This window comes from Scyliorhinus canicula, chromosome 2, assembly GCF_902713615.1.
Source record: "Scyliorhinus canicula chromosome 2, sScyCan1.1, whole genome shotgun sequence".
Lineage (NCBI taxonomy): Eukaryota > Metazoa > Chordata > Chondrichthyes > Carcharhiniformes > Scyliorhinidae > Scyliorhinus > Scyliorhinus canicula.
The window spans coordinates 276,139,162-276,165,131 of NC_052147.1; the positions used below are offsets into that span (position 1 = coordinate 276,139,162).

A 25,970-nucleotide genomic window follows, 5' to 3' on the forward strand; every position below is an offset into this window, starting at 1 on the left:
TTGATCTGATGGAAGATTAGAAGGGTAGTGTACCTCAGATTAAAAAAGAAATCCAGGAGGGTGGAAGAGACATGAAAAGTTTCAAATGCTTTCACTGTAATAAACTAGACCATGTAAAGTCACAGTGTTGGTGGTTGAAGAAAAGCATTGGAAAGGCTGATGTGGTAAAACAGGATAAGACAGTGGGGTTTGTGAAAGTGGTAAAGGAAAGCCCAAGGGAAGCGAAGGAGGTGCAAAAGATTGTACAGCCTGATCAAGAGGTGATTGATAAGAAGATCTCTTTAAAGAATTTACTTCAGGTGAACTCCATGAAACACTTTGGGGTTCTCTAAATCCTGGCCCATAACAGCAGTATAATGTGGCTAAGTGTAAAACAATCCACTTCGGACAAAGTAACAGAATGGCAAATGTTAGGAAAACGAAGGTAGTCTTAAAGGATTTATATTTGTATTGGTAAACATTAGAAATATGGTATAGGTTAAATGGGTTTAATTTAATGTTTCTGTGCCTGTAAGGATAAAACCTATAGTTAGATTCATGCTTGACACCGGGTTTGTCTGTGAGGGAGTTGATTAAGTTCCAACTGTGTTTCGATTAAGACCATAAGACATAGGAGCAGAATTAGGCCACTCAGCCCATCGTGTCTGCTCCACTGTTAAATCATGGCTGATGTGTTTCTCATCCCTATTCTCCTGCCTTCTCCCCATAACCCCTGATCCCCTAATTAATTTAGGGCGGCATGGTAGCATTGTGGATAGCACAATTGCTTCACAACTCCAGGGTCCCAGGTTCGATTCCGGCTTGGGTCACTGTCTGTGAGGAGTCTGCACATCCTCCCCGTGTGTGCGTGGGTTTCCTCCGGGTGCTCAGGTTTCCTCCCACAGTCCAAAGATGTGCAGGTTAGGTGGACTGGCCATGATAAATTGCCCTTAGTGTCCAAAATTGCCCTTAGTGTTGGGTGGGGTTACTGGGTTATGGGGAAAGGGTGGAGGTGTTGACCTTGGGTAGGGTGCTCTTTCCAAGAGCCGGTGCAGACTCGATGGGCCGAATGGCCTCCTTCTGCACTGTAAATTCTATGATAATCAAGAACCTATCTACCTCTGTCTTAAAAGACACTCAGTGATTTGGCCTCCACAGCCTTCTGCAGCAAAGAGTTCCACAGATTCACCACCCACTGGCTGAAGAAATTCCTCCTCATCTCTGTTTTAAAGGATTGTCTCTTTAGTCTGAGATTGAGTCCTCTGGTTCTAATTTTTCCCACTGGTTGAAACATCCTCTCCAAGCCCACTCTATCTGGGCCTCTCAGCATCCTGTAAGTTTCACTAGGATTCCCCCCTCATCCTTTAAAACTCCAATGAGTACAGACCCAGCGCCCTCAGAGATCCAGTAATCATTTCTGTGACCCTCCTCTAGACCCTTTCCAAGGCCAGCACATCCTTCTTGAGATACGGGGCTCAAAACTGCTCACAATACTCCAAATGTGGTCTGACCAGAGCCTTATATAGGCCCAGATGTACATCCCTGCTCTTGTATTCGAACCCTCTATTGAGCTTAGAGAGGGCTATGGTGTGAAGAATAAATAAGAGGCATAAACATGTGGGGGTTTCTGAGCAACTGGAGGCCATTATAAGAATAAAAAAAGCTTTTAAGTTTTGGTTTTAGCTGAATTTCTGGGTAGTTGGAGCCAGGTCCTCGGGGAGTGAACATCCCTCAGCTCTGCCAGAAGACAGCATAGCACTGCACAGAGGCAGGCTTTCTAGTCGACCAGTTACTGCCTGGATAACCAGGCAATGGAACAGGAAGAGTGTTTCAGAGACCTGAAGGTAAGAGAACAGAGATCAAGGTATTGTTCCGGACAATTGAAGGAAGAGTAAACAAAGTGTTCTGAGTTAAAGAGACAATTGCAGTAACTAGGTTTAAAATTGCACAGCAGACTTCGGGGCAGGTGAAATGCCTGATGCCAGTTTAATATAGTTTGGGAATTCGAGAGGTAAAGAAATTGTGAGCAGTCTAATGATGACCATGAACCCATTGTCGATTGCAGTACAAAACCACCTGGTTCACTTAGTGTCCTTTAGGGAAGGAAATCTGCCACACTTACCCGACCTGGCCTACATGTCGTAGAGTCATAGAATCATACAGCACAGAAAAGACCTTTCAGCCCATCGCGTCTGCACCGGTCAAAAACAACCACCTAATCCCATCTTCCAGCACTTGGCCCATAGCCTTGCATGCCCTAAGGAATCACAAGTTCCCATCTAAATACTTCTTAAATGTTACGAGGGTCTCTGCCTTGGTGTTCAAGGAACTCAGAGCCACGGCGAAGTGGCTAACTCTTAAATGCCCTCTGAAATGGCCTGACAAGCCACTCGGTTCAAGGGCAATTAGGGATGGGAAATAAATGGTGACCCAGCCAACGATCCCATTAACAAATAAAAAAATATCAGGCACATTGGAAAGACGCATGAGCTGATGATCAAGCACGTTATGCACACACCTGTGACCATCAAAGCCGGAGAGATAGCGACGGTACCCACTGCACCATGACGTTCCTCACACAGATTTTTTATTTTTTTTTTTATTTTATAAATTTAGATTAGCCAATTATTTTTTCCAATTAAGGGGCAATTTAGCGTGGCCAATCCACCTACTCTGCACATTTTTGGGTTGTGGGGGCGAAACCCACGCAGACACGGGGAGAATGTGCAAACTCCACACGGACAGTGACCCAGAGCCGGGATCGAACCTGGGACCTCAGCGCCGTGAGGCGGTTGTGCTAACCACTAGGCCACCGTGCTGCCCTATTCCTCACACAGATTACCCATCCGATGGGTTCTCTTGTTTAACAATCAGCAGTTTCTGAATATTCAATCTCCAGCTCCCAGCTGTGCTTCCTGGGAATTTTTCTATTAAAACTGAAGTCCTGGATGATAGATAAAGGTAAAAAGACAAAGGCCGGGATTCTCCATTGCCCGATGTCGAAATGGGAAACGGCCATCGGGTGGAGACTGGCTCTCCATCCCGAAATCGGGGCAGGCGCGATGCCTTCAAATCCGTGTCATCGGGATGTGCGCAGCGAGCGGTCGCAACCCCGTTGGAGTGTCATTAGCGGGCCCACCTGCGATGCTCCGCCCCCGGTGGCTGAGGTCCCGATGACACGGGCCACGTGTGGTGTCAGCGGTCGGGAGCCGGGCGTGCCAGCTGCGGAGAGAGAGCGTGAGGGCGTGCGGACAGCGTCCAGCGCCGTCACACTCGGCCGAGATCTGTGCCACTGGCCGCTTCTGCCAGGGCTGGGGGGGGGGGGGGGGGGGGGGGTGTGGTGGGGGAGGCCAGGAGGTGGGCTGTGGGGTCGGGGTGGGCGGGTACATGGTCCAGCACAACACATGGTGCAGCACAGGACCCGGTGATTTTCCGCATGCTCCGCCGGTGTTTCACGCGCCGTTGGTGCTAGCCCCTCACCAGTAGCAGAATTGGTGGGGGCTGTGCGACGATTTTCCCGTCGTGACCACGGATCTTCTGTTGGTGTCGGCACTTAGCCTCAGGAACGCTGAATCCAGACCAAAATCTTTCTCCTCGAGAAGATTAACGAGATATTTAATAGGGATGTTCAAACGATGAAGTGGCTTTTGAAGCATAGGAAATAGGAGCAGGACTCGGCCATTCGAGTCTACTCCGCCATTCAATATGATCATGGCTGAACTTAGCATTGTACCTCAGCGCTCTTCCCTTACCACCTTTAGAGCAGAATAATCTATTTCCTTCTTAAATATATTCAGCTTGACCTCCACGGCCTTCTGTGGTCGAGAATTCCACAGATTCACCACCCTCTGAGTGAATAGGCTTCTCCTCGTCAATAGACTTTTAATTCCAGATTTCTATTCAATTTAAATTTCACCATCTGCGTGGTGGGGATTTGAACCAGGTCCTCAGGGCATTACCCTGGGTCTCTGGATTACTAGTCCAGTGACAATACCACTAACACCACTGCCTCCCCAATTTGGTTGCTTCTGGGAGAACTCCACTAAAAAAAACTCCAGGTTGAGGTGTCTTTCCAACAGAACCTGTTTCAAAGCAGGAAAGTCAACACCAGGAACATGACCTCAGGATACCTTGCAAGACTCTGTGGTTTGATCTGGACTTGATCCAAGATGCCACTGTGCAGGATTAATTCCCAAATCGAATAGAAAGATGCCTGAATGCCTGAGTGCATGGCATCATCTATATCCTGTCACCCTTCATTTCCATTCTGTAAGCATGTCCACTGCACTGTCCTTATTTGCTCCCCAAGTTAATCACTTGCTTGCGCACTCCCCTCTGACGCATATTGGAAGTAAGTGTTACACAGTTTAATCCCTCAGACTCCAGGTTCACAGCAATGTGGTCGACTCTCAAATGTTCTCTGGAATGGAAGCCCCTGGGGGGATAGGCAATAAATGCTGGCCCAACCAGTGACACCTACATCCCCAAAATGTTTTTAAAGTGTTAAAGCGCAAAATCCATTTGGTGTGAATCGCTTTTCACAATCTGCTTTGACCTGGATCTGATCCGCCCCCCCCCCCCCCCCCCCCCCCCAAACCTCTTACCTACAAATAAACAATTGAAAAGCAGGAGGAGGCCATTCATCCCCTTGAGACTCCTCCACCATTCAATAAGATCATGACTGATCCGACTGCGGACTCAACTCCACATGCCGCCCACCCCCGATAACCATTGACTCCATAGATAGTCAAGAATCTATCTACCTCTACCGTAAAAATATTCAACGATCCTGCCCCCATCGCTCGCTGCGGAAGAGAGTTCCAAAGATTCACGTCCCCCTGAGGTAAAATAATTTCTCCTCGTCTCGATCTTCAATGGGAGACCCCCTGGGCGCAATTCTCCGCACTCATGACGGTGCGGAGAATAGCGGGGGTCGTAAAATTTTACGGCCACGCTAGTCCGACGCCCTCCCGCTATTCTCCCACCCCCCCACGCCCGACTCCCGATACGAATCGCTGCCGCCGTTTTTTTACGGCCAGCAGCGATTCTCAGCTGTCCGATGGGCCGAGTTCCCAGCCCTTTACGGCTGTTTTTACGAACGGCAAACACACCTGGTCTGGCCGTTCGTAAAAACGGCCGTAAAGTGCCGATTTTTTAAACCATGGCACCGATTGCCACGGCAGTACCACGGCCGTGCCAAGGGTGCCATGGGCCCGTGATCGGTGGGCACCGATCGCGGGCAGCGGGTCCGATGCCCACGCACTCTTTGTCCCTCCGCCGCCCCGCTGTATCACTTCGCGGGGCGGCTGAGGGGCATCCCGGCCCGCGCATGCGCGGATTTCGCGCAAATGCGCGATGATGTCATCCGCGCATGCGCGGGTTGGAGTCTTCCAATCCGCGCATGCGCGGCTGACGTCATATGACGCGTCAGCCGGCGCAAACTCTGGCAAGCGGGCTTAACGAAATTCGTTAAGCCCGCGATGCCGGAGTTTACGGCGGCGGCATGCTAGCCCCGACCGGGGACCAGAATCGGTTCCCGGTCGGGGAGGGGGAGGCTGGCGTCAAACCCGCCCGGATTTGACGCCAGCCTTACGATTTCTCCCCCTCTGGGAGAATCGCGCCCCTTATCTTTAAACTGTTTCCCCTAGCTCTAGTCTTTCCCACAAGGGGGGGACATCCTTTTAGCATCCACCTTCTCAAGTTCCCTCAGCACCGTACATGTTTTCAGTAAGATCACCTCTCAATCTTCGACACTCCAGTGAACACAGGCCCAACCCTTCCTCATAAGCTAAACCCTCCACTCACATCCCAGGAATCAGTCGAGTCAACATCCTCTGAACAGCTTCTGACGCATTTATCTCCTTTCGTCAATAGGGAGACCAAAACAGTACACTATACTCCAGATGTGGTTTCACCAATGCTCTGTACAACTGTAGCCAACATACTTTTACTTCCCATTTCCCTTGCAATAAATGACAATATTTGCCTCTCAAAAAGACTTACAGTACTTGAAAACCAGCTTTTTGTGATTCATGTACCAGGACACCCAGATCCTGCTGTACCCCTGAGTTCTGCGATCTCGCTCCAATTAAATATACCGCTTTTCTGGTCATCCTGCCAAAACGGACAAGTTCACATTTTTCCACATTATACTCCGTCTGCCAAATCTTTTCCCACTCACTGAACCCATCTTTGTTCCTTTGCAGGCTCCTTATGTCCTCTTCACAACTTATTTTCCTACCTATCATTGTGTCGTCAGCAAATTTAGCAACCATACATTTGGCCCCTTCATCCAAATCATTGATATAAATTGTAAATAGTTGGAGGTCCCAGTATTGATCCCTGTGGCTCACCGCTCGCCACATCTTGCCAACCTGAAAATAACCCATTTATGCCTACTCTGTTTGCTGTTAGCTAACGAATCCTCTCTCTGTGCAAATATGTTATTCTTGCAACATGAGTCCTTATTTTGCAGAGTAACCTTTAATGTGGCAACTTATCAAATTCCTTCTGGAAATCTACGTACAGTACATCCACAGGTTCCCCTTTATCCACATTGCTTGTTATTTCCTCAAAGAATTCCAATAAATTAGTTAGACATGATTTCTCTTTCACAGAATCATGTCGACTCTGTCTGATTACATTGAGATTTTCTAAGTGCCCCTCTACAACCTCCTTAATAATAATAGATTCCAGCAATTTCCCTCATGACAGATGTTAAGATAATTGGCCCGTAGTTTCCTGTTTTCAGTCTCCCTCTTTTCTTGAATAGAAGAGTCACATTCACTATTTCCCAATCTGATGGAACCTTTCCAGAATCTAAAGAATTTTTGAAATTTAAAACCAATCCACCTTCCGGTATACCCAGTCCTACATTGTGGATATTGTTAGGAGGGCTATAACCACTTCCACAAGTAACTTCTTACTTTTCCTACTTTCCATCTCTACCCAAACTACATCTGGATCTCCAGATCTAAAGTGATCTCTATTTTCTGAATTACATCCTTAATTAACAGAGCTACCCCTCCGCCTTTTCTTCGCTTCCTGTTCTTCCTAAATGTCTTTGTGCCTTTGGATAATCAAGTGCCAGTCTTTGTCATCTGTATGTTTCTGTAATGGCTATCAGAGCATGCTGTCAATTCATCTGTTTTGTTACAAATGCTACATGTGTTCAGGTACAGGGCCTTAATTACTATCTTTTTACTATTTTTGTAACCACTAGCCTTATCTGGCTGGCGCACACTCAGCTTTGTATACCCTTTGCGGAATCCCCCCCCCCCTCCCCGCCGCGGGTTTAATGGTGGGGGGTGGGGGCCGGGGAAAACAACATGACAGGAGCTGAAAAATCAGCTTCCCACCAGTATAAAGGAACTTGAAAAAATGAAATGAAATGAAAATCGCTTATTGTCACGAGTAGGCTTCAATGAAGTTACTGTGAAAAGCCCCTAGTCGCCACATTCCGGCGCCTGTCCGGGGAGGCTGGTACGGGAATCGAACTGTGCTGCTGGCCTGCTTGGTCTGCTTTAAAAGCCAGCGATTTAGCCGAGTGAGCTGAACCAGAACTTGCACTCCCACCCGCCATGATGGGTTGCCATTCCCGTCAGAGGCTATAATTGGGTCACAGATGAAGACCTGACCGCAATCGACATCCCCCCACCCCCCAATCATCTGCGCGCTGGTGGGAAATCATGCCGGTTCAGAACACGTCTGGACTAACATGTTGGCACCTCTCTTTAACTTCCTTAGTTATCTACACCTTAGTTAAAGACACCGCGGGGCTGATTTAGCACAGTGGGCTAAACATCTGGCTTGTAATGCAGAACAAGGCCAGCAGCGTGGGTTCAATTCCTGTTCCAGCCTCCCCGGACAGGTGCAGGAAAGTGGCGACAAGGGGCTTTTCACGGTAACTTCATTGAAGCCTACTCATGACAATAAGTGATTATTATTATCTGAAGAAAACCTTGGGAAACTTGCGGAGGTCAGAAGAGAAGATGGAGCCCTCCAGCGACTGGGCCCTGGAACACCATGTGCAGCTGTGCGCGAGCGGAGGATCTATGATGTCAATCTTCTGACTTCAGGGTCTTCCAGGAGGCCCATCCCCTATTCTCAGGATCTCCCAGGAGGTGGATTTTTCTATCTTCAACAGTGGGTCGGTTGATGTCTGGGTTTCCTTTTAATATAACGCTGGGATGTGACAGTGGGGCCCCAGCATCCAGCCCGCCCCGCCCTGCGATACATTGGGAAACCGCGGACTACATAACTGGTGATGTCGGGGCCGCACAATGCAGCCTGAATTCCCAGCAGTCTCCACGCCTGAAAATTCTTTGTTGCTGCCCTCACCATGGGACCACGTCCCAGAAGGGGAAACTCCACCCCCTGTCCCTTCCTGCCATGCACTGATCATCATTTTCCTTATTGCTACCTTGTTCGCTTGCCCTGTCTTCCCTATTTAATTTGTCACATCTTTCTAAACTTGATCGCTCACTGCCAACTATTTAGCTGACAGCCCTCTCTCTCACCCTAGTTATATGACTTGTCAGAACACTGCTCCCAGCACAGTTCAGGGAAGACCTGACAGGCGAGGGATAAATACTGGCTCAATTAAGCAGAGGACACCATGCTCTCATCAGAAAGTTGTCACTTCCAGCACCATGGCTCTCGCTCAGTGCTGCACTGAAGTATTCACATGGATTTTCTACTCAAGTTCCCGAAGTTGAACTTGAACTCTAAACGTTTGAATTGAGAGATGTGCCGTAGACACTGAGCAACAGATGAAAATTTTAAAAAATGAAAATCGCTTATTGTCACGAGTAGGCTTCAAATGAAGTTACTGTGAAAAGCCCCTAGTCGCTACATTCCGGCGCCTGTCCGGGGAGGCTGTTACGGGAATCGAACCATGCTGCTGGCCTGCTTGGCCTACTTTCAAAGCCAGCAATTTAGTGTTGTGCTAAACACTAAACATGATAATGTTGAACTTCAAGCCATTCTTTGCAAAGGACTAATGTCCTTGCCTGTCTATCTATATCAGAAGGCGACAGTACATTTATGCACAATGTTGAAAAAGGAACATCACTTACTTGTCCTTTCCCATGTAGTCCACGATGCCCTGGAAATGAGAGGAGAGAGAATAAAACAGTTAATTAGTCTCAAAGGAGCAATACCCTGATTCGTGCATTCACAATTACTAAATTCTCCAAACCCACAACCTTTTGAGATCTTTGGACTCTTCTAATTTTGGCCTCTTGCATTTTACCCAATTTTATTTGCTCCACCATTGATGGCTGAGCATTCAGTTGCCTGGGCCCAAAACTCTGGAAAATACACCTCAACTCTCTCCGCATTTCTCAACTGTCTTCCCTCCTTTCAGCTGTTCCTCAAACCTACCTCCTTGACCCAATCTTTTGGTGCCAAGTTTTGCTTGATACTCACTCCTGTGAAGCGCCTTGGGGATATTTCTCAATGCAATAAAAGTTCTCCGTAAATAGAAGACATGTTGTTGAAGGGCAGCGAAGGCTTTCAAAAACATAAACAATGGAATGAGAAACGGTCATTGCGATCTTCGATTACATTCCACCAACAGACCAGGTTCAACCCGATTGCCTGTGGACTTGCCTGACCAGTCTCCCGCGAGCGATGGGTCAAATGGCCTCCCTGACCAGTCTCCCGAGAGCGATGGGTCAAATGGCCTCCCTGACCAGTCTCCTGAGAGCGATGGGCCAAATGGCCTCCCTCTGAGCTGGAAGATGTTGAGTTACAGCCGCCGTGCTTCAAGTGTGACATGTGGCTCCTTTCCTTCCCAAACAATCAAGGATTTATTGATCACTGGTCTACGATGTCAGTGACACTTCATTGGTCTAGCTCCAGTATGTCACCTTTCCCCAATGTTTTTGTGAGGAGTCATTGACTGCAGGGGATTCTCAATGGCTTTCAAAGAACAATCTGTGCAACTGAAACAACTTTCACCACATAGAACATTGTTCAAATATCTTGTTGCTGGCGTGCATTTTGTTTACTGTAGATTGCTGCGTATAGGTCGACCCCGAGTATGAGATGACCACATGTTTTTGGTACCAAAATGCATGTTTGGGCCAATTCTCTGCAGAAAGGTTGACTCCACATTTTTAAGCTGATAAATACACGTTTCCCGCATTAGGAGTTGACCATAACTTTTCAACTCAACAATACATGTTTTGGGTGTTTACGATACACCCGCACATATCAAAATGAGGACCACCTACACCAGCACATTTTACACACAGCTTACAAGTCGACTTCTCTCCGTGGGAGGATTTTTTGAAGCTAAAAAGGTCGATGTACGATAAATGGTAATGCTTCCCACTTACTAATGGCAACCAATAAGGTCATCAGCAAGTCTTCCATCATAAAATTATGATGTGGAGATGCCGGCGATGGATTGGGGTGAGCACAGCACCTTCCTCAGGTGAATGAAGAGGTATGGTACCTCTGGTACCTCTACATTCACCTGAGGAAGGAGCTGCGCTCCGAAAGCTAGTGATTTGAAACAAACCTGTTGGACTTTAACCTGGTGTTGTAAGACGTCTTACTGTAAAATTATGAAACCACAGAGTCTGCTGTGGACACGTTTGTTGTTGGGAAAATGATTTGAAGATCTGAACATTTTGTAATCGGACTTTGCTCCGAAACCTCTCCTGAGCGTGCACGCTCAGGCAGCAGTACATTATACGGAGCACTGAGAAAGAGCTGACAGTGAGGTAACCATGTTCCTTGGCCTTACCCACAATGCAAAGTTCATGGGATAGACAACGGGAGCAGGAACCCTGACTGAGCTCAGCGGTGGGCTATGCGCTCTGCTTGGAGTTATGGAAGCTGTGGGTTTAAAGTCTCAAACCAGGGGACTTAAGCAGCTCAACTAGGTTAATACTCTAGTGAGGTGCTGAGGGAGTGCTGCACTGTTGAAGGTTACATCATTCAGATGTGACTTGAACTTTAGCATCTCTCCCCACGCACCCCCCCCCCCCCCCCCCCCCCCCCCCGCACTACCCATTCTTGTAAAGGATCCCAGGAAACTATTTCTAGGAACAGCAGGGAAATTCTCCCCAATGTCCAAGTCAATATTTATCCCTCAACCAACAATCGCTAAAAACAAAGACTGTCAAGTCTGTCACAGTGCTCAGCAAAGGTTTATACCAACAAAACGGAAGGACGGTAGAAAGAGGGAAAATCGACCGTGGATATTTAAGGAAATAAGGGAGAGTATCAAATTGAATGAAAAAGCATATAAAGTGGCAAAGATTAGTGGGAGACTAGAGGACTGGGAAATCTTTAGGGGGCAACAGAAAGCTACTAAAAAAGCTATAAAGAAGAGGAAGATAGATTATGAGAGTAAACTTGCTCAGAATATAAAAACAGATAGTAAATGTTTCTACAAATATATAAAACAAAAAAGAGTGGCTAAGGTAAATATTGGTCCTTTAGAGGACGAGAAGGGAGATTTAATATTGGGAGATGAGGAAATGGCTGTGAACTGAACAGGTTTTTTGGGTCGGTCTTCACAGTGGAAGACACAAATAACATGCCAGTGACTGATGGAAATGAGGCTATGACAGGTGAGGACCTGGAGATGATTGCTATCACTAAGGAGGTAGTGATGGGCAAGCTAATGGGGCTAAAGGTAGACAAGTCTCCTGGCCCTGATGGAATGCATCCCAGAGTGCTAAAAGAGATGTTAGGGAAATTGAAAACGCACTAGTGATAATTTACCAAAATTCACTGGACTCTGGGGTGGTCCCAGCGGATTGGAAATTAGCAAACGTGACAAAACAGTTTAAAAAAGGAGGTAGGCAGAGAGCAGGAAATTATAGGCCAATTAGCTTAACTTTGGTAGTAGGGAAGATGCTGGAATTTATCATCAAGGAAGAAATAGCGAGGCATCTGGATAGAAATTGCCCATTGGGCAGACGCAGCATGGGTTCATAAAGGGCAGGTTGTGCCTAACTAATTTAGTGGAATTTCTTGAGGACATTACCAGTGCGGTAGACAATGGGGAGCCAATGGATGTGGTATATCTGGATTTCCAGAAAGCTTTTGACAAGGTGCTACACAAAAGGTTGCTGCATAAGATAAAGATGCATGGCATGAAAAAAATGAAATGAAAATCGCTTATTGTCACGAGTAGGCTTCAATGAAGTTACTGTGAAAAGCCCCTAGTCGCCACATTCCGGCGCCTGTCCGGGGAGGCTGATACGAGAATTGAACCGTGCTGCTGGCCTGCTTGGTCTACTTTAAAAGCCAGCGATTTAGCCCAGTAAGCTAAATCAGCCCCTAAGGCATTAAGGGTAAAGTAGTAGCATGGATAGAGGATTGGTTAATTAATAGAAAGCAAAGAGTGGGGATTAATGGGTATTTCTCTGGTTGGCAATCAGTAGCTAGTGGTGCCCCTCAGGGATCAGTGTTGGGCCCACAATTGTTCACAATTTACCTAGATGATTTGGAGTTGGGGACCAAATGCAATGTCGAAGTTTGCAAACGACACTAAGATGAGTGGTAAAGCAAAAAGTGCAGAGGATACTGGAAGTCTGCAGAGTGATTTGGATAGGTTAAGTGAATGGGCTCGGGTCTGGCAGGTGGAATACAATGTTGACAAATGTGAGGTTATCCATTTTGGTAGGAATAACAGCAAATGGGATTATTATTTAAATGATAAAATATTAAAACATGCTGCTGTGCAGAGACCTGGGTGTGCTAGTGCATGAGTCGCAAAACGTTTGTTTACAGGTACAACAGGTGATTAATGGGGCTGGTTTAGCTTACTGGGCTAAATCGCTGGCTTTGAAAGCAGACCAAAGCAGGCCAGCAGCACGGTTCAATTCCCGTACCAGCCTCCCCGAACAGGCGCCGGAATGTGGCGACTAGGTGCTTTTCACAGTAACTTCATTGAAGCCTACTCGTGACAATAAGCGATTTTCATTTTCAGAAGACAAATGGAGCTTTGTCCTTCATTGCTAGAGGGATGGAGTTTAAGACTAGGGAGGTTATGCTACAATTGTATAAGGTGTTAGTGCGGCCACACCTGGAGTATTGTGGGGCTGGTTTAGCTCACTGTGCTAAATCGCTGGCTTTTAAAGCAGACCAAGCAGGCCAGCAGCACGGTTCGATTCCCGTACCAGCCTCCCCGGACAGGCGCCGGAATGTGGCGACTAGGGGCTTTTCACAGTAACTTCATTGAAGCCTACTCGTGACAATAAGCGATTTTCATTTTCATTTCCTGCTCCTAGTTCTTATGTTCTTATGTTAAATCATTAACACATTGCTGTGTTAGGCAAATGCGGGATCATATGTAAGAAACACAACGGCCAATTTACACATAACAAGCTCCGACAATCAGCAGTGGAATGATAACTGGATTGACGATGTTGACCAGAGCATGGGGGAGAACTCTCCTGCAGTGAGTGTGCAATGTCTTATGCCCACCCAAGTGGGGAGACTTGGTTCAATGTCTGAGAGGCACCACCTCTGATATGTCAGCACTCCCTCAATACCTCACTGGGAGCAGCAGCCTCGGTTACAGGTGTTGAGGGCAAATTCGGCACAACACAATCTCTCATCCGAGCCGGACGTCGCCCCATTACTCTGATTTATTTCTTCTCTCCTTTCCCGCGCTGCGCGGTTTTCTCAATGCTCACCTAGGGATTCTTGGTTTAAACCGTCTGATCAAGGGGAGACTGAGATGTGCCCGATCGTGTGCTGAAAATCTCCCCAGTATTAATTTGGAGTAACAGAGAAACTTGTAAAATCAGTAACTCCTCCTCGTGAACAAATCGGGTTACGGTCTTTTTAATTCAACTTTCTGAACCTCTTTTATAATCAATGCCCGCTGGGAGCCAATCGCTAATTGAAGTGATTTAAGGGAACACGACAAGACAAACGTTTGAGGAAAAACACAGAACAATACCCTGGCACTTTCCCAGGATTTAAGCCAATCTTGGAGACAATCGTCTGGACGCAGAATACAACATTGGACCGAATCCCCGTATGCAATCCGGAGACTTGTTCATGAAGACCAATATGTTTAACAGAGGAGAAAGTCAATCATTTTTATTGTAATATCAAAGGTTTCTAGCCCTGCCACTTGTAGAATCAGCGAGGAATGCATCCTCGCCGATCATGTCAACTCTGCAACAATTTGATGCTCTGTGGAGCGTTAATTGACTGAAGCGGGACTTCAGCGCCTCACTCTGATCGGCTACAGGTATAACACTGGGACTACGCAGGTACGTGCAGGGTTCTCATGGCAGGGAGGGCAGGTGAGGCCCGATGGTCATGGACAGAGATGGGGGGGGGGGGGGGGGGGGGGGGCAGGGTCTTGAAGGAGAGGCCGGTTGAGGTGGGGGGGCATGGAGGAAGCCCCTGCAGGGGGCAGACCTTAATGGGGGCATGCCAGGTGTGGAAAGGAGGCCACTGAGGGAGGTAAAGCTATGGGGCAGGGTTTTCCCAGCCTTTCCAGCCGACAAGATCTTGCGGAAAGCTGGGGCAGAGATGGTTAAGAGGAGAAACATAGAAACTGGGAGCAGGAGGAGGCCATTCGGCCCTGCGAGTCTGCTCCGCCATTCAATATGATCATGCCTGATCCTCTATCTCAAACAATATTCCTGCTTTCTCCCCATTCTGCTTGATGCCATTAAAATCTAAAAAAAGGATCTGTTTTTTTCTTGAATACATTCAGTGACTTGGCCTCCATGCTTCTGTCGTAGAGAATTCCAGAGTTCATGATCCTTTGAGTGAAGAAATTTCTCATTTTATGCGTTTCAATCAGATCTCCACTCATCCTTATCAATTCCAGTGAATGCAGACCGCCGTCGAACCAATCTCTTCTCATAGGACTGTCGCGACGACCCAGTATCAACCTCGTGAACCACTGCTGCACTCCCTCTATGGCAACTATATACTTTCGTAAGTCGGGATCCAAAACGGCACACAATACTCCAGGTGTGGTCTCACCAAGGCCCCAGATTACTGCAGGAAAACATCTCTACTTCTGAGCTCAAACCATCTTGTAATGAAGACCAACATTTACCTTCCTAATTGCTTGCTGCATCTGCCTCTCCAATTTCATTGACTGGTGTACAAGGACACCCTGATCCCTTTGTACATCCACACTTCCCAATACATCACCATTTAAATAATACTCTTCCTTTCTGTTTCTCACACTAAAGTGTAACCTCATGTTTGGCCATGTTGCACTTGATCTTCTACTGTGTGTTTGCCCATTCACTCATCTTGTCTAAATCACCATGAAGCCTCCTTGAATCCTCCTCACAACTCACAATTCCACCTAGTTTTGTGTTGTCAGCAAACTTGGAAACGTTATATTTGGTTTCCTCATCCAGAACATTTATATATATATATATATATATATATAAAACCTCTTACGAGGAATCTTATCAAAAACCTTCTAAAAGTCCAAATACACCACATCCACTGGTTCTCTCTTATCTATTCTACTAGGTACATACTCAAAAAAACACCACTAGATTTGTTAAGGATGATATGCCTTTCATAAACCCATGCTGACTTTATCCAATCTCGTTAATGCTTTCCAAGTCTTCTGTTATCACATATTTTATAATAAACGCCAGCATCTTCCCCACGACTGATGTCAGGTTAACTGGTCTGTAATTCTCCCTTTTTTCTCTCCCTCCATTTTCAATTCTTGGGGTTACACTTGCCGCACTCCAATCTATAGGAACTGCTCCACAGTCTATAGCATTTTGGAAGATATTCCCAACGCTCCGGCTTGCCCCTTTTTCTAGCAATTTTATGTCTCCTCTTTGGATTGAATAGTCTCCTTAATTTCTTTTGTAAGCCATGGTTAAGTCACCTTTCCTCTTTTATTTTTGGCCAGACAGGAATTAATCATTGTTGTAATTCATGCACATGTTCTTTAAATATGAACTATTGCCTATCCACCATCAACCCCTTCAGTAAGGTTCCCCAATCTATCTTTGCCAATTTGTGCCTCATATCTTCACAGTTCCCTTTATTAACATTTAGGACCCTAGTTTCAGATTTGAATCTCTATGTTAATGAAGAATTCCATCATATTATGGTCATTCTTCCCCAAGGGATCCCACACAACAAGAGTGATAATTAATCCTTTTGCATTGCACAATACCCAGTCTAGAATAGCCGGCTCTCTGGTTGATTCCTCAGCACATTGGTCTAAAAAGCCATTGCCTACACACTCCAGGACTCCAGGAACTCCTCCTCCACTAAACCATTGCTAGTTTAGTTTTGTCAATCTGTTTGTAAATTAAAGTAACCCATCATTACAGGTTGCATGCATTTCTTATTTCTTGTTTACTACTTCCCTCGTATCTCTACTATTGTTTGGAGGCCGTTAGATAATCCTCAACAACGTTTTCAACCCCCCCCCCCCCCGGTGTTTCTTACCTCCTTCCATACAGATTCCACATCATGATTTTCTGAGCCAATATCCTTCCTCACTATTGCATTGATTTCCTCCTTTACCAACAACGCTACCACACCTCCTTTTGATAGAGGGGTTCAAAGTCATGAAATGTTTACATAGGGCAAATATAGAGAAATCTTTTCCAATGGTTGAAAGAGTGACAAAACACCTATACCGAGTAAAAGCTGGAGGCTATTGGGAAAAGAACCAGAGGCTTAGCGGAGGAGTCAATTGAGGAGTCAGGAGGTCACAGACTTACAGAAAGGAGCAGGAGATTGAGAAAGGGTTTGAGAAAAAACTTCTTTTCACCCAGAGGGTGGTGGGAGTCTGGAACTTGCTGCCTGAAAGGGTGGTAGAGGCAGGAACCCTCACAACATTCAAGAAGCCTTCAGATGAGCGTTTGAAATGCTACAGCATTCAAGGTTGTGGACCAAGTGCTGGAAAATGGGATTATAATAGATAGATGCTTGATGGCCAGCATGGACAAGATGGGCCAAATGGCCTCTTTTTGTGCTGGAAAACTCTTTGGCACAAGGTGAAAAGCTTCTCAACTCAAGGGGAGGCTACGGTCTGGAACGCATAGCCGGAAGGATAGATAGAGAAATACAGCACAGAACAGGCCCTTCGGCCCACGACGTTGCGCCGAACTTTTGTCCTAGGTTAATCATAGAATTTTGGACAATTTTCCATGGCCAATCCACCCAACCTGCACATCTTTGGACTGTGGGAGGAAACCGGAGTACCCGGAGGAAACCCACGCAGTCACGGGGAGGATGTGCAGACTCCACACAGACAGCGACCCAAGTCGAAATCGAACTTGGGACCCGGGAGCTGTGAAGCAATTGTGCTATCCACAATGCTTCCGTGCTGCCCTTAAGAAGCTAACCTACACTCCATTATTCTACCCTAATCCATGTACCTATCCAATAGACGCTTGAAGGTCTGCACACAGTACTCCAAATGTGGCCTGACCAAGGATTTGTACAGCTGCATCATCACCTCACGGCTCTTAAATTCAATCCCTCTGCTAATGAACGCTAGCACACCATAGGCCTTCTTCACAGCTCTATCCACTTGAGTGGCAACTTTCAAAGATCTATGAACATAGACCCCAAGATCTCTCTGCTCCTCCACATTGCCAAGAACCCTACCATTAACCCTGTATTCCGCATTCATATTTGTCCTTCCAAAATGGACAACCTCACACTTGTCAGGGTTAAACTCCATCTGCCACTTCTCAGCCCAGCTCTGCATTCTATCTATGTCTCTTTGAAGCCGACAACAGCCCTCCTTACTATCCACAACTCCACCAATCTTCGTATCATCTGCAAATTTACTGACCCACCCTTCAACTCCCTCATCCAAGTCGTTAATGAAAATCACAAACAGCAGAGGACCCAGAACTGATCCCTGCGGTACGCCACTGATAACTGGGCTTCAGGCTGAATATTTGCCATCCACCACAACTCTCTGTCTTCTATCGGTTAGCCAGTTTGTTATCCAACTGGCCAAATTTCCCACTATCCCATGCCTCCTTACTTTCTGCATAAGCCTACCATGGGGAACCTTATCAAATGCCTTACTAAAATCCATGTACACTACATCCACTGCTTTACCTTCATCCACATGCTTGGTCACCTCCTCAAAGAAGTCAATAAGACTTGTAAGGCAAGACCTACCCCTCACAAATCCGTGCTGACTATCCCTAATCAAGCAATGCCTTTCCAGATGCTCAGAAATCCTATCCCTCAGTACCCTTTCCATTACTTTGCCCACCACCGAAGTAAGACTAACTGGCCTGTAATTCCCAGGGTTATCCCTATTCCCTTTTTTGAACAGGGGCACGACATTCGCCACTCTCCAATCCTCTGGTACCACCCCTGTTGACAGCGAGGACGAAAAGATCATTGCCAACGGCTCTGCAATTTCATTTCTTGCTTCCCATAGAATCCTTGGATATATCCCGTCAGGCCCGGGGGACTTGTCTATCCTCAAGTTTTTCAAAACGCGCAACACATCTTCCTTCCTGACAAGTATCTCAAGCTTATCAGTCTGCTTCACGCTGTCCTCTCCAACAATATGGCCCCTCTCGTTTGTAAATACTGAAGAAAAATACTTGTTCAAGACCTCTCCTATCTCTTCAGACTCAATACACAATCTCCCACTACTGTCCTTAATCGGACCTACCCTCGCTCTAGTCATTCTCATATCTCGCTCTAGTCATTCTCATATCTCGCTCTAGTCATTCTCATAACTCGCTCTAGTCATTCTCATGGAGCTCAAGGAGCTGCGAAAAGAGATTCAATGGTAGCTTTTGAGCGGAAATGGGATAAATCCTTGAAGGGAAGAAATGATTGCAGGGATAGGGGTAAAGGCGGAAGAGTGGGGCCAACATGATCGCTCTTTGGAAGAGCCGGAAGGCTTGACGAACCAAATGGCCACCTTCCTTGCTGTGAATCCACAATATTTTAATTGAAGTGAGGTTTCTGTTCCCTCGGAATTATTATTCATTCTGAAGCTAATGTTTTCCCAAAGATAAAGTGGGAGTGGGGCAGGGGAGTGATGCACTCAATCTCATCGCCACTGGATTGGGAGGAAGAAAAATCAATCAGTCATTCCGTTGTTGATCATGACAACTCCTATTGAACCTGAACATCAGAACATAAGGAAGTAGAGCAGGAGCAGGCAATAATGCTCCTCGGCATTGAGTAATATATTTATTGAGTAATATAAATAAATATTGTGAGCTCTTTAACTTAATATTCAACCAGTAAATAAAGAAACAATAATAGAGATAACGAGTTAAATTCTACAATACAGTGCTATGATAACAAATAACTTCTCTCTCTAGCTTTACTAAAGTCCAACAGGTTTGTTTCAAACACTAGCTTTCGGAGCACTGCTCCTTCCTCAGGTGAATGAAGAGGTGGGTTCCAGAAACATATATATAGACAAATTCAAAGATGCCAGACAATGCTTAGAATGTGAGCATTTGCAGGTAATTAAGTCTTTACAGATCCAGAGATAGGGGTAACCCCAGGTTAAAGAGGTGTGAATTGTCTCAAGCCAGGACAGTTTGTAGGATTTTGCAAGCCCAAGCCAGATGGTGGGGGATGAATGTAATGCGACATGAATCCTAGGTCCCGGTTGAGGCCGTACTCATGTGTGTGGAACTTGGCTATAAGTTTCTGCTCGGCGATTTTGCGTTGTCGCGTGTACTGAAGGCCGCCTTGGAGAACGCTTACCCGGAGTCAGAGGCTGAATGCCCTTGACTGCTGGAGTGTTCCCCGACTGGAAGGGAACATTCCTGCCTGGCGATTGTCACGCAATGTCCCTTCATCAGTTGTCACAGCATCTGCATGGTCTCGCCAATGTACCATGCTTTTGGACATCCTTTCCTGCAGCGTATGAGGTAGACAACGTTGGCCGAGTCACATGAGTATGTACCACGTACCTGGTGGGTGGTGTTCTCACGTGTAATGGTGGTACCCATGTCGATGATCTGGCACGTTTTGCAGAGATTGCCATGGCAGGGTTGTGTGATGTTGTGGTCGCTGTTCTGAAGGCTGGGTAGTTTGCTGCAAACAATGGTTTGTTTGAGGTTGCGCGGTTGTTTGAATGCAAGTAGAGGGGGTGTGGGGATGACCTTGGCAAGATGTTCATCCTCTTCGATGACGTGTTGATGCTGAGAAGAAGATATCGTAGTTTCTCCGCTCGGGAAAGTACTGGACAACGAAGGGTACTCTGTCGGTTGTGTCCCGTGTTTGTCTTCTGAGGAGGTCGGGGCAGTTTTTTTTAGTGGCGCGTTGAGTCGAGCGCCATATCCCATTCGTACGAGGGCATCTTTCAGCATCTGTAGATGTCTGTTACCCTCCTCCTCGTCTGAGCAGATCCTGTGTATACGGAGAGCTTGTTCTGCAATTCTGCAACTCACCCGCTTCATTCTGGATCACAACGTCTTCACCTTTGACAACAAATTCTTCATCCAGACGCACGGAACAGCCATGGGGACTAAGTTCGCACCTCAGTTTGCCAACATCTTCTTGCACAAGTCTGTACAAGTTTAACCATTCCATTACTAAATAAAATCCTTGTGGTTACTGTTTCCAAAGTCTATCTGAATTATTTACAAACATATCTTCAAAAGGTTGACTGGGTCTTGCACACCCCCTTCCCCGTGCCCAATATTTCTTCACAAAGTGCAACGGTCACTGGTGTTGACAACATCGAGTTTGGGCGATGGTCAGTGGCAGATCTTCTTTTCCAAAGGGTTCTCTCTAACTGCAGTCACCCCTGTTCGTCCAAAAAGACTGAAAGGTTTGGGTTGCACATGTTGGTAGAACCGTCATCCATCGCATGTAAACATATCTTCCAGCCATTCATCACCATCAGCCACAACGTCTGGGACAGGCTCGGTGGGGGTGCTGAGTGCTCCCACAGGGTCTAACATTGTGAGCTGCCCAATGAGATTGTCAAGTAATGTCAAACTAGGATGTGTGCCCAAAGGATTAATGCCACCCACAAACCCTGAAAATAATTTCAATAAAGACTTGCATTTCTATAGCACCTTTCAGGACTATGGGGTGTCCCAAAATGCTTTCCGGCCAATGAAGGACTTTCGAGTTGCAGTCGCTGTTGTAATGCTGAGGGATGGCAGCCAATACATACAGAGCAAGATCCCACAAACAACGATGTGATAAGGACCAGATTATCTGCTTTTGGTGATTTCGACTGAGGGATGAATATTGACCAGGACTCCAGGGAGAACATCAGAACTCGGAGCAGGAGTAGGCCATCTGGCCCCTCGAGCCTGCTCCGCCATTCAATCTTTTGTGGACTCAGCTCCACTTTCCGGCCCGATCACCATAACCCTTAATCCCTTTATTCTTCAAAAAACTATCTATCTCTATCTTAAAAACATTTAATGAAGGAGCTTCGACTGCTTCACTGGGCAAGGAATTCCATAGATTCACAATCCTTTGGGTGAAGAAGTTCCTCCTAAACTCAGTCCTAAATCTACTTCCCCTTATTTTGAGGCTATGCCCCCTAGTTCTGCTTTCACCCGTCAGAGGAAACAACCTGCCCGCATCTATCCTATCTATTCCCTTCATAACTTTATATGTTTCTATAAGATCCCCCCTCATCCTTCTAAATTCCAACGAGTACAGTCCCAGTCTATTCAACCTCTCCTCATAATCCAACCCCCTCAACTCTGGGATTAACCTAGTGAATCTCCTCTGCACACCTTCCAGCGCCAGTACGTCCTTTCTCAGGTAAGGAGACCAAAACTGAACACAATACTCCAGATGTGGCCTCACTAACACCTTATACAATTGCAGCATAACCTCCCTAGTCTTAAACTCCATCCCTCAAGCAATGAAGGACAAAACTCCATTTGCCTTCTTAATTACCTTTGCACCTTTAAACCAACTTTTTGCGACTCATGCACGAGCACACCCAGGTCTCTCTGCACAGCAGCATGTTTTAATATTTTATTATTTAATTAATAATTCCTTTTGCTGTTATTCCTACCAAAATGGATAACCTCACATTTGTCAACATTGTACTCCATCTGCCAGACCCTTGCCCATTCACTTAACCTATCCAAATCCCTCTGCAGACTTCCGGTATCCTCTGCACTTTTTTTTTTTCTTTTTATAAATTTAGAGTACCCAATTATTTTTTCAAATTAAGGGGCAATTTTAGCATGGCCAATTCACCTACTCTGCACATCTTTGGGTTGTGGGGGAGAAACCCACGCAGACACGGGGAGTATGTGCAAACTCCACACGGACAGTGACCCAGAGCCGGGATTCGAACCCAGATCCTCAGTGCCGTGAGGCAGCAGTGCTAACCACTGTGCCACCACGCTGCCCATCCTCTGCACTTTTTGCTTTACCACTCAGCACTGCTCTTCTCTACAATAGTGCTCCGAGATCCTTTATACCCACCTGAAAGTGAAGACAGATCCTCAGTTTAATGTCTCATCTGAAAGCTGTGCCGCATTGGACCCTGCACGCAGACTGACTGTAGAGAGCTTCATCTCGTTAATCTAACCTGGACTTGAACCCATGTCCCAAAGCTGAACTGTAAGGGCTCTAACCAATCGTGCTCACATGTCAGGATAGCTTCAATGGGTTTGAGGCAGCAACCATTCCATCTGATTACAGTTCAATGCTGTGTTTCAGAGGCTAGTACAATAAGAGGCCACATGTTGTTTCTCAAATTCTCAGTGGATCAGATGGTTCCTTTTACTTTCAATGTTAGGAATGGGATAATGGCGTCTCTGTGTATTCACCATCCATTATTATCTCACTGTTTGATGGCCTTAACCACGAATGCTTGGAGCTTCACACACATTAACAATTACCACATTCGAGTTACATCAACACCATGTGATGTCCACTTGAAGAAGGTATCTCACAAGGTCAGTGTGGTACAGGAAAAGAAAGAACTTGCATTTGGGTACCATCGAATCATAGAAACCTAGAGTGCAGAAGGAGGCCATTCGGCCCATCGGGTCTGCACTGACTCTCTGAAAGAGCACCCCATCAAGACCCACTACCCTGCAACCCCATAACCCCACCTCACCTGTGGACAATTGAACACGGCCAATCCACCCAACCCGCACATCTTTGGACTGTGGGAGGAAACCGGAGCATCCGGAGGAAACCCACGCAGACACGGGGAGAATGTGCAAATTCCACACACTCACTCGAGGATGGAATTGAACCCAGGTCCCTGGCGCTGTGAGGCAACAGTGCTACCCACGGTGTCACTGTGCTGCCCACTGCTTACACAACCTCCACAGGCCCAAGGAATGAAGTACCTTTGAAACACGGTCACTAATGTAATGGGGTAACGCAGCAATCAGTTTTCACACAACATGTGACTACAAACAGCAATGTAATAATGACCAGACCATCTGTTTTTAGTGATATTCATGAGTGACAGATATTGGCTAAAACACAGAGGAATTCTCTCCAGCTTGTCTTCATCTGAGAGGGTTTTACATCTCACCAGAACAGGGCACCTCTGACAGTGCAGCACTTCCTCAGTGCTAGCACTCCGTGCATCAGCCTAGATTTTGCGCTCAAGTCTCTGTCGTAGGATTTGAAATGATCATTTTTGCAATGCGACCAACTGAGCTACAACTGACTCTTTTTTTTTAAAGTATTTTTATTCAGGTTTTGCAGAATTTTTCATAAAAGAACAGTAATAACAATAATAACAAAACTAACTAGAGTGAATATTAACGTAGTGTGAAAAGAGAATATAGAGTAACAATTAAATAGACATTACCCCACGCGACCCAGTCTTCCCACACCATCCTAATGAAGCATTCACCCCCCACACCCCTCACCCCCCCCCCCTTCCCCCCCCCCCCCCCCCTACGGTGCCTAGCTCTATCGTTTTTTGAAAAATAAATTTTTAAAAAATAATTGTTATTCAAGTTTTCAACAACAAATTTTACCACAACAGAGAAAAACAGTAACCCCTCCCCTCTAATACAAAAACAATAAATTAACAAGAAAAAGAAATAAGCATAAAACCATGAGAACAAACCCCGATAACGAACCCGTAGCCCTCCCCCCCCCCCCCCCCCACCCCGGCTACCTTCCCCCGATTCCTGTCCATATTCCCCTGATTCTTGGCCACCCGGCTATTCTTCCTCTTGTTCGTTGGCCACAAACAGGTCCCGGAACAATTGCATGAATGGCTCCCACTTTCTGTGGAAGCCGTCGTCTGACCCTCGGATGGCGAATTTGATTTTCTCCATTTGGAGAGATTCCGAGAGGTCGGACAGCCAGTCTGCAGCTCTGGGCGGTGCTGCTGACCGCCAGCCAAACAGGATTCTACGGCGGGCGATCAGGGAGGCAAAGGCAAGGGCGTCCGCCCTCCTCCCCAGGAATAGATCTGGCTGGTCTGAAACCCCGAAGAACACCACTATCGGGCATGGCTCCACCCTCACCCCCACCACTTTGGACATAGCCTCGAAGAAGGCTGTCCAGTACTCCACAAGTCTGGGGCAAGACCAGAACATGCGGGCGTGGTTGGCCGGGCCTCTTTGGCACCGTTCACATCTGTCCTCCACCTCCGGGAAGAACCTACTCATACGGTTTCTTGTTAAGTGGGCTCTATGTACCACTTTTAGTTGCGTCAAGTTGAGCCTTGCGCACGTGGCGGTGGAGTTGACCCTATGCAGTGCTTCGCTCCAGAGTCCCCACCCTATCTCAATCCCCAGGTCATCCTCCCATTTCTTTCTTGTTGCGTCCAGTACGGTGTCGGCCCTTTCTACCAGTCGGTCATACATGTCGCTACAGTTCCCTTTATCTAGGATACTTGCGTCCAGTAGGTCTTCCAGTAGTGTCTGTCGTGGCGGTTGTGGGTACGTCCTTGTCTCCTTTCGTAAGAAGTTTTTGAGCTGCAGATACCGTAGCTCGTTCCCCCTGGCTAGCCGAAATTTCTCTGTTAGTTCATCCAGTGTTGCGATCCTGCCGTCCGTGTATAGGTCCCTGACTGTCAGTGTCCCTCCGTCCTGCCTCCACCTTTTGAAGGTGGCGTCAGTCAGTGCTGGTATGAACCTATGGTTGTTGCAGATGGGAGCCTTGTCTGACATTTTGGTCAGGTCAAATTGCTGCCGCAGTTGGTTCCAGGATTGGAGGGTGGCTGTCACCACTGGGCTGCTGGAGTGTTTTTGGGTGGGGATGGGAGTGCTGCCGTGGCGAGGACCCGGAGGGAGGTTCCCATGCAGGAGGCCTCCTCCGCGCGCACCAACTCGGCCCCTGGCTCCTGGATCCATCCCCTTACTCGCTCGGCTGTTACAACTGACTCCTAATTGTGAATGGAATTTCGAATAGATTTTGGAGTCCAGCTATCACAAGTTCGCTGTTTGAGGCACATTGTGTATCGCATGTGATGGAACCATCAATTCACCAGACACGAGTTTCCGATATGAATCTAGGCTTTAATCGACTTACTTCAGAGCCAGCCTGTTACCCGTTGATGAACTCTTGGTGAACTCAGGCTGACTCTGGACACGGGTACTTATACAGCAGCGCTAGGGGGAGGAGTCGTGGGTGGAGCCAATGGTGGAGCCCAGTACAAGTTCCTGAGTACTCCCAGCGCTCCTCCCCCTAGTGGTTGGATAGCGCTACTGCGCTTACAAAGACAGTGTGAATTATCATATCATATATTACATTCACCACATTCACCCCTGCAAAAAAAATCAAGTCCGGCGGGGGTGGTGGTCTACAACGTCAGTCTGTCCGGTGGTCGAATTGTCCGCTGTGATCTGCGGAGCACCGGGGTTGCAGCCTCTTGCGGTGGCTGGATGGGTGTTGTGTGCTGGGGTACGATGGCGGACTCCAGGGAGGGTTGTGTCCGAGCTTCATACTCTCCTGGTTCGACCGGGGACTGGGGGCGCTGGGGGCTGGCCGGCGCGGGTGCGCGGAACTGGTGGAGCGAGCACGTGGGCTCGGGCGCGCAAGGGGGCGGCAGCATAAGGTGTAGGGTGAGAGGTCCTTCCATGGGGGTAGAG

General features: G+C 47.0%; 1 protein-coding gene across 2 annotated transcripts in view; it reads right to left on the reverse strand.

Moving 5' to 3' along the window:
* adcy5 (adenylate cyclase 5) overlaps positions 1-25,970 on the reverse strand; it is a 403,818-nt gene that overhangs the window by 78,729 nt on the left and 299,119 nt on the right. For both annotated transcript variants that reach the window (XM_038790092.1, XM_038790091.1), the window contains one exon: positions 9,057-9,085. In XM_038790092.1, the coding sequence (XP_038646020.1) occupies positions 9,057-9,085 (29 nt within the window). The remainder of the gene's footprint in view (positions 1-9,056; positions 9,086-25,970) is intronic.